Genomic DNA, 9,518 nt, shown 5'->3' with positions numbered 1-9,518 from the left:
GTTATTCATTTGTATTATCTCCAACGAAATTAATGGTATACTTGTAAATGGGATGATATTTTAACAAAGAAATTACAAATAACTTCATTAGAGCAGTATTAGTAAGAATCTGGACTGCCTAGCACTTTGGTTTTTTGTGAAATTGTAGTATTTAGAGCTGTTAATTGCTACCCCAAAAGTCTTCTGTTCCAGATCACCAGCCTTTGCTTCCTCCTAAATGTCTCAGTACTAAAAAAAAAAAAAAGTTGCTAAAAATTTTAACTGAAATTTCAAACATTTCAGTTCTACTTAAAATTCTTCATGTTAATATTCAAAGATTTTTTCTTCCCCTTTTAGTATTTATAACATTTGCCTTGTAAAAATAAATGTTTTCAGGAAGTTCAGATAGATCAAGTTTGAAATTTTTCCACTATTCTCCTAGGGAAGATTTTTTGATGCTTCTCTTTAACATAGAAGGAATTTCTTCTTTCATGAAAGGGTTTAATTTTTAAGCTAGAATCACTTACAAAGAATTGTCTTGATCTGAGTGATGATTTCTTTAATCTTTTGGGGGAAAAAAATAGTAGTTTGTGCCTGAAATTTCTAGAAGACAGGTCAACTACCTTTAAATGTAATCAATATGAATCTTATTATATTTGAAGACTTCCCAATTTGAATTTTCCTTAATTAATATTTAAGTCCACCATTGTGATGTGTTCTTGCATGCTAAAAATCCCCAAGAAAATAGCTTTCTTCCTTATATGTATATGCATTATTTGGGGGTTTGGATTGAAAGTCTCATTCATGGGGAAATAACTGAAAACATGACTAACCGGAATATTTAATTAAGTCCCATTTAATTAATGTATCTGCTTAAGTTACAAGCTCATTTCCTGAATCAGATATCTGTTTACTCTTTACGGTCATCTATATTTGCTACACTAGAATGGAAATTACATGTACAACATCAAGGCCTTATCTACATAATTTATTCCTTCCACTTTGCTAGAAAATACATTGGATTGAATTATCTCAGCCAAAAGTGAAATGGAGGAAGAGGTTTTTCTACGGAATCTCAGTGTATTCTCTTTTCCTTTCTTGGCTGGCTAAGGTGATTTATCCCCCTCCACTCCAAACGTCAGGGATGTTTTTGTGGTATCAGAGATGTTGATGTAAGCTTCAAGCCAATAGGCCATTTCTCCAATTTTTCCTATCCTGTGCCCTAATTCTAACAGCAGTCCTGGTTTTGCCTATTTCAATTGTTGGATTTTGCTTCAGAATATTGTATTCTCTGCAGCAATTTGAACAAGTTCATATTTCATGGGTTTTATTCAAATGCCATAAAATCAAAGATACTTTAGCCTTTCTCATTTTATATGGGCACTTATTCTTCAGTGTCTTAAATAAGGAATCCCATGTTTAAATAATGAATGCCAAAAGGAAGTGTATGTTTTCAACCATTTCTCTGTAATCCTACAGTACTTGCTACTAAGTAATTGATGTATTACTAAAGATAATGATCAAGAAGTCACATATCTCAGAAGGTGAAACTGGATGACTAGAAATTGATTTACAAATATTTAGAGCAATGTTAAAAGCTCTTTGATCAGATCTTGCATTTTTTTCTCCCTTTTAAACTCTTATTGGTTTCTCGGTTTTGGTTTGGAGCTTTTTGGTGTTTATTGTTTGGGCTGTGGCATTGGTTTTTGTTCGTTAGTTTAGTTTTTTAGGCTTTAAAAAGCTCAAGGACCTAAAGAAAATCCTTATATAGTTTGGAGTTTCTCTGAATTTTCTGACTTCAAACCAAATAAGTAGCCTGAAATTATAAATCAACCTAATTTTAGTGTCCTCTAACTGCATGCTGTACAGCCTGACCCAAATCTTAGGTGTATAACAATCTGAGCCAATGCATGCCAGCCTGATTTCATAAACAGTAACAGCAATGCTGGCAGCAAATTCAGTTTTGTACAGACAATGGAAATGCAGTGTTTGTTACCTTGTTAAAGACATTGTTTTGCATATGGAGATTTTGAAATACTAGGCATTTGTGTGTTAAAAACGTCTGTAGCTTTATCTCAGCACACTGGCTTATCATGTCAAAAATGTCTGTATAGCTTTAGGCAGGAGCCTTTTGAAAATCATTAATTCTTTTTTTCTTCCAGAGTGAACATAACAGCAGGTTATATAGAACTATCTACCTTCCACACATTGCCTTATGTAGTCAGGGCAATCCCCAGAGGTCAATGCTTCCCAATCAATAAATCAAACCCTGTTGATGAGGTGAAAGATCCATATTACATGTCAAGTGCACTTCATACTTTCACCTGATCTAGCCAGAGTTCAGGAATGGGATGTTACTGGTTTTCCAAGCAAAGCTCAGCTGTCAGGTGGTGGGAAACTATGCTATAGATAGTAATAAGTTCTTATCTATAATGGGCTGAATTATATATCTAGGCATGTCATCTAGGTCTTCATTGGGAAAAGGATCTTTCTTTCTGTCCCAGATCTTAAGAATGCCAGTTCACAGGACAAATATATGCTAAATCACAGGTGTTAATCTTTATAGTAGACTGGGTACTTCCATTCTCCCTTCATCATTTAGTTCACCAGCTTTTGCTTTGGCTGATGGCAGCACTACTTATCAGAAGGATATTCCTTATCAATTTATAACTGTTTTGTTTCACCAGGTGTTAAGGCTTGTTATAAAGGCCTGAGCCAGAGTTGACCTTTGTGTGAACTCTCATAAATTCTACATGACAATGTGGATGGTAATACCAGGTTTTTCCATCAGAAATTCCAGCACTATTGTCTATTTTACCCACAGCTTCTGAGCCATTCTACCATAAAATGAGCCATGAGTACCTGCCCTTGATGGAAGGTTATAGGAGAATATGAACAGTACATGAGAACGGAAAAGTGTCAATATTATATCTTTTCAATTCATCAGTATAAATTTCCCTCCTACTACAATGCTGTGTTTGACATAACAGTAGAGCATAATCACCAAGATGCTGGTTTACTCAATGTTAGTAGTTTCAGAGAACTGGTCATCCTTGGAGGATTACTAATGTATGTGTGTGGGAGTTGTAATTTCCTTGTATTGTTGCTAATGTATTAGTGTAAGAGAAATTCCTCGAGAAAGCCATCATTTTGGAGTTTCTAGGTATCAGGAAGGATATCTAATGGTAACATTTCTACACTTTCCTCTGTATTCCCTTTGCTTGAGACCATCAAAAATGTCATGACCTCTTTCAAGGCTCCAGAGTCAGCTTTTCTTCCAGTTGACCTGGACATATAAATGAATATCATTTGCATCATATATTTTGCCATCCACTTTTAAGATTGATTTATAAAATCCCCACCCTCTTCCATGGTTGCTGAGCTCTTATCATTTCTCCTCCACTTCTGCTTTCACCTTTTATTTCCATGGTTCTTGCTGCTGCTTTTTCTTCATCTTCATCCTCCCTTCCTTTCTCGTCCCTGGGAATTTCTCCATTAAGTTTGAACTCTCCTGTTCACCATAAAGAGTCTAGTTCTATGGTTGAACAATCCTTCAGCACCAAGAGATCTTTTTAACCTTCTTCCACCTCCTTTTGAAACCGCTTTTGCACTTACTTTTCCCCCAGAATAATTTTAGTTATTGTTTTCATATCATCATATCTTCCTTGGTCAAGTGACCAGTTGGAAAAAATACATTTACATCACAACGTTATGTTACCTTGAGGAGCAGAGCAAGGCAGTAATAGCACCTCTGAAGCCAGAATATACCTGTGCTAATTGTTGGCTTAGAGGTCCCTATATATTTTAATTAGTTGTCCTATTATTACCCTAGAGTGCTTGAATTTAAAATGAAAGATAATAGCTGCCTTATCTCTAAGGAAACTGGTCTTGATTTTATTAACTTACAGGACAGAAGAATAATTGGCACATATCATTGTCCAGAAATGTATTCAACAAAGGTATCTTTCATTGTTTTCTAATATTTTTATCCTCAGAGATTTAAAATTCAGGTCTTGACCGCTTGCGGTCATTAAAGATCCCATGGCACTTTTTTATATCGTGGTCATCTCAACCCCAAGCACCTGGTCAAATATCAATTTATGTAACTGTTCTGCTTACCCAACATTCACCACCACCACTCACCCACCCCATAGTTTCAATTGGCTAAACATTCTCCATTTCCTCGACTAAAATATAGTGTGTTGTTCTGCACTGTCAGTCACCACATTTCACCTCAGAGGTGATTGCACTTCACTGGGAAGTGAAGTGGCTCTTCTTTCTAATGCTTGTAAAGCGCTTTGGGATCCTTTTGAATGGGTGGTGCTGTTTACAATAAGTGTAATTCATTGTCATTCTATCTCAGGCGTCACTTAGTTACAAAAGCATGTTTAATTTAGAGTTGGGCGAACCTACTTGGTGGAAATAACCCTTCCAGCTCTCTCTAATCTGACAGGGAACCTTTTGTCAAAGGTTAATTTCTTTCTGGGTTTTTTTTTTTTTTGGTTGTTGTTTCTTTCTTTCTTTCCTTCAATTTCACATTCATTTGTACTTCTGGATTGGAACTTTGGGAGTTCCTTTATATTGGGAATTCAAAATACCATGAAAAATGTGGTTGTTCTTATGGTCAATTCACTGTTCCAGGTGCAGGAGGATCAAATTAGTGCTCAAGAAGCACCTGAACTTTGTGGTGTTTACCTGGCTATTATAACACTTGAAGGTTCGCCCATCACTAATATTTACAGTATTTTGCATTATTTCTTCTGAAAAATTCTTGGAATATTGAAAAATGCTGTGCTTCAACTCTGATATCAGTGTGGTATGTGCAGAAGAAGATGCTTTTCCCTAGAAGATAGTTTAGAATATTGCTAAATATTTTTTCTGCCCAGAGTCACTAATCTTACTACTTCCAAGATTGTCAGATATCTGCAGCAGTTTGCTGTATTAATAAAAAAAAAGGTAACTGAAGGAGTTATATCATGTTGCTAAAACATGTCTGTATCTAACACTAGTAGACTAAAGTAACTTTTCTTGCATGTGTGTTGCACAGAATGTATGCAACTATGTAAAGAACACTCAAATTTCTGATATCATTGCAGATCAAAAGGATAAAATGCTTAAAGTAGATTCATCCTAAGAAGATTTAAGATGTGAACAAATTTGTTGGCACTAAAATCTTTCCAAAAATAGTATCTTATAATGCAAAACATTGAGGTGAAAATAACCCAGGCTCTGGGCTAAGGGGTAAAACCATTACATTAGTGGATGTTATGTCAAACTTCCCCTGATGTCATTGGAGCTAAAACTCCTTTCCTTGACGTTATGTGAAACTATGGGAAATGTAGTTTCCAAACTACTTTGCACCCCTCTTCTATGATACTTGTCTCTTTTGTTTTTAGACATTCTTGGGATCAATGAATGCCAACTGCCTGTAATTAATTGATTTTATTTTTAGGATCCTGAAAGTCTCATGATTGGTCTGAGATCTTCTAATAAAAATGACAGCCCATTATGTCTTACCCCAAAAGTCAGAGAAGAATTTTCTAAATAGCTGCAGTCATTATCAGAAAATGTTTCAAGGTTCTCTTGAGAAGTTTTATAGATCTAGGTGAAAGCTTTTGCAAATGTTTGCTTTTGTTTGTATAATAAGAGCATAATACTATTTTTACCTTAGTTTTGTCTGATGCAGATGAGAACTGATTTGGTGGCCTTCCTGGCTAGAACACAGGGTTTCCACACCATGCTCAATATCATGCTACAGAGTTCTTAAAGGACTTTTTCTTGAGTTCCAGCTCAACTTTCCCATTTTTCCTGTGCTTTTGAAAGAAGAGGTTGATTTCGCTAACACACCAGGAAATTGAAAGATTTTATGTGGCTTTGATGGAAAACAAACAACAGTGGAAGATTTTGGTTGCTTCACATTGAGTCACTGTATTTAATTTAAAACTGAAATATAATGAAGCTAGAGGGGTGCAAACTCACATAGATGGGGGGGAAGAAATTAGAGAGAGGGAAATCTGGTATATCATCAATGCCAGCTTTTGTGCATCACTTGAACAGATGTAATCACTCAAATGATAGTGTTTCAGTAGGTAGAAAGTACTTTTGTGAGCATCTGACTTCCCAGTTCATTACACTGTGCAGTGGGTGCTACCAAAAAGCAATTGTTTTCAACCCAGTTCTCTCATAGTGCCATGGGAAATATTGCATGAGGGGGTTACTAATGGCAATTACAGTGCTGCTTTGGGCAGTGCAGGAAGGTACCTGCTCCTGCTGGCTGGTTTCTAAATATTACAGACAGACTAATACCATATTATTGTTTAGAAATCCACAAAAGTCGCAGTTTGTGCACTTTGATAATCATAGATATTCCGTACATGAAAAATGAATAATGTGGCTGAGCTATTCTTAAATGAGCTCTGGGACAGTTTTGTCTCTTATTTGGCCTGGAGTATATCTGCACTACCATCACTAAGTCAGTGTAATTAATTAGCTTCTCATTAGCTATTATTGCTTTTAAAGTATTTTTAATTAATTATACTCTGTAATCGCACAATTCAAAATACATTCTTAGAGGGAAGGCTGAGGAGAATTAGAAATTCCTAAATAACTTCATATTTATTTTCTATAAATGGATTATTTTTAATTTCTCTTACCATTCATCAGATCTACTCCAGATTGCCTAAGAGTAGAAATTAGTTCCTTATCTTTGAAATCCTCTTGATTGTCTAAGGGGTTTCTTTACAACATTGCATTAATATTTTTTCACTGAACTGCCTTGAAAAAAATACATAGTAGCTAAATCTACCCATTGAAACAACTGGTCAATGTACATTTGATGTGATTACATTCTGCCTATCTTTTCCCTTGCCTGAATTGCAGATTTCTGCTATTCCAGCATTGAGGTCTCCACAGCATGCACTGTATTTATGAAATTCATCAGCACTGGGGAATGGAGTTTCCACATAGGTACAGTTAGACTATGCTGGTGCCTTTCCCCAGGTAACCAGCAGTCCTGTTTGGACTATAGGGACCAAAAATGTGCATTCTCTGGCACAGCGCTCTGTGCCTCATAGAGGTAGAGAGACCTCCTGAATACTTGTTGTTTATGTCAGAGAAGAAAACCCAAAACAAAGCAGATCCTTTTGTATTTTATTTCTTTCTGAAACCCCCCAAAACTTCTATATTTGCCCCAGATATTCCATCCAGTGGTAGAATTCCACTTTGAGAAGATGAGCGTGTACTCCATTTCCAGGTATTGCTTGTGCTCGCTAAACATGGGGTCTAGGGAAATACCATTTATTGCATTATACTAGACTGGCCCTATTGCTCCTTGGTTTCCCAAAAGAATACAAGAAATATAATTGCAGCTATGCTTAAAGTTCTTTGGACAGGCTGCCAGCCAATGAATTAGTAATGTTAGATCTCGCCCTTATCAGCATGGCTTCACTTTGCAACCGTTTGGCCTTCCTTTCTTTCCTGCTAAATCTGTTTTCTCGGTTTTTTACAGATGGATCCACATGAAAATATTTTGTTGAGCACACTTGAAATTAAAAATGAGATGGCTGCCTCCGAGGCTGTGATGGGGCTTGGGGACCCTAGGAGCACTATGCTGGCGTATGACACTTCAAGCATCCAGTACCGGAAAGCTGGTTTACCCAGACACAGCTTCGGTCGCAATGCCCTGGAGCGACATGTGGCACAGAAGAAAAGTAGGCTACGGAGACGTGCATCTCAACTGAAAATCACCATTCCTGACTTGACTGATGTAAATGCCATAGATCGATGGTCTCGCATATTCTTCCCTGTTGTTTTTTCCTTCTTCAATATTGTCTATTGGCTTTACTATGTGAACTAAGAAACAAAGCCACACAGGAAGAAAGAACTGGATTTCTCTTCAAATCGGTTGTACAGCCAAAAGTGGGACTTAGAAAAATTCTATTCAGGACAAAAAGTTATTTTAAAACACCTTAGTTGCTGGCCCACTCTATGGTCTGGTTTTATAATGTTTTGGTTGTATCTGCTAAACCGTATATATGTTAAGTTGCAGTATGGACATATCCCCTTATCAAAATATAAGTGCATTTTGAGTGTGAAGGCAAATTGGATTTTGAAAGTCACTTCTTTCTCATTGTCCCTTACTGGGTTTTTTTCTCTCTTTTTTTTTTTTTTTTTTATGGTTATTTGAGTTTAGTGATACAAATTATAGAGCAGCATTTGAGAAACAGGTTTGAATTTCAACAGCAGTACCTGCTGTTCCCAGGGAAACTGCATATCTGAGGCATGCATCTACACTTAAGAGAGTCTACTAAAGTTGTTATCATGCTTATGAAACATATACACTTTACCTTTTAAATGTGTAAACTTGAAAACAAGTAGTGCCTATCATCTTTCCAAGGTGATGATGGTCAGAGGTTTCCCAACCATATTCAGGTATTTCCTTTTATTTATTGGAAGAACTAAACCTTTGACTGATAATATTAGGGTTGGGTGTTTGCACAGAAGCTGAAGCAAAAAGCACTAGTTTTGTTTGGATTTTAAAGAGAGAACATATGCTCACAGTCACAATGACAGTGGTTGTGATCAATAGAGGAATGTAGCAACGGTATGAAAATGCATCAGTGCTGAATGGGTAGATATGCTGCTGGGTTGTGTGGGGGAAAGGGAATCATCTGTCCAAAGTGCCAAAACTGGTTGCCCAAATAGTAATTCTGTAGATGGCTGAAGGAAACCAGTGATGCCCTGCCTTTCTCTAGGGTAGGGAGAGCTAAAGAGCAACTACAGAGTACGTACAGGGGCAAAGGGAGGGAAGGCTACATATATGTAAAAGTGTGTGTGTGCGTGTGTCTGTGTATATATATACATATATATATATGTGTGTGTATGTATATACACTGTACAAATGAATGTTGTCAGTTGTAGTATACACCTTGGTCTGAACTAGTTGTGTGGAGTTGTGTGATTCCTTCCAAGTGTGCAATCTTTCCCGCGTTATGCTGCTGCTGTTGGTTAAAGGGGTTGTACCTCTTTCAGCAGTAAAGATCTGAGCATGTGTATTTCCATACAAGAAGTACTGACAGGGTATTTTCTCAGTCTGGATTAGGCAATACCATTTCACTTTTTGTTTTCCTTAGCACTGTTTTAAAGGGGAAGAAAAGTAGTTAGCAATCACTTTAAGAGCTTAATTACACTCTTGAATGCTTCCATCTTAGGGTGATTTACATTGGAAAACTAGCAAATTTCAGTTTTTCTTTAGGAAACTTTTTGAAATAAAAGACTGGGGTTTTTTTCATTCCATAGAGCTTTACTTTTACAGACAAAATAGAATAGACAAAAAAAATAATTGTATAGACAGAGCTTGTAGTTTATTCCACTGTGGAACTTTTTCTGCAATGAAAAAAGCAATCACAGGAACTGTATAAAAAATATAAATTCTTGATGGCTTTTATTAAATCAGATCCCCAATACTGTTTGACACACAATATTTCAAGAAGCAAAAGCCACATCTGTTGCATCCTCTACTACCTCTCATCTGTGTACAA

The 9,518-nt window shown here is 36.5% G+C and overlaps 1 protein-coding gene across 3 annotated transcripts in view; it reads left to right on the top strand.

The window, feature by feature from the left end:
- LOC103798315 (gamma-aminobutyric acid receptor subunit beta-2) overlaps window positions 1-8,462 on the top strand; it is a 98,918-nt gene extending 90,456 nt beyond the window's left edge. The window contains exons 6-7 of one of the 3 annotated variants that reach the window (XM_009070566.1): window positions 3,888-3,938; window positions 7,487-8,462. In XM_009070566.1, the coding sequence (XP_009068814.1) occupies window positions 3,888-3,938; window positions 7,487-7,834 (399 nt within the window). In that variant the 3' untranslated portion in view covers window positions 7,835-8,462. Of the gene's footprint in view, window positions 1-3,887; window positions 3,939-7,481 lie in introns of all 3 variants that reach the window. The other 2 variants (XM_009070567.1, XM_009070568.1) reach the window with 2 other exon arrangements.
- Window positions 8,463-9,518: the final 1,056 nt, after the last annotated feature.

This window comes from Acanthisitta chloris, unplaced genomic scaffold (genome assembly GCF_000695815.1).
Source record: "Acanthisitta chloris isolate BGI_N310 unplaced genomic scaffold, ASM69581v1 scaffold16562, whole genome shotgun sequence".
Lineage (NCBI taxonomy): Eukaryota > Metazoa > Chordata > Aves > Passeriformes > Acanthisittidae > Acanthisitta > Acanthisitta chloris.
Note: the sequence above shows the minus strand (reverse complement) of the source record. Positions and strands in the feature narration are given on the sequence as shown.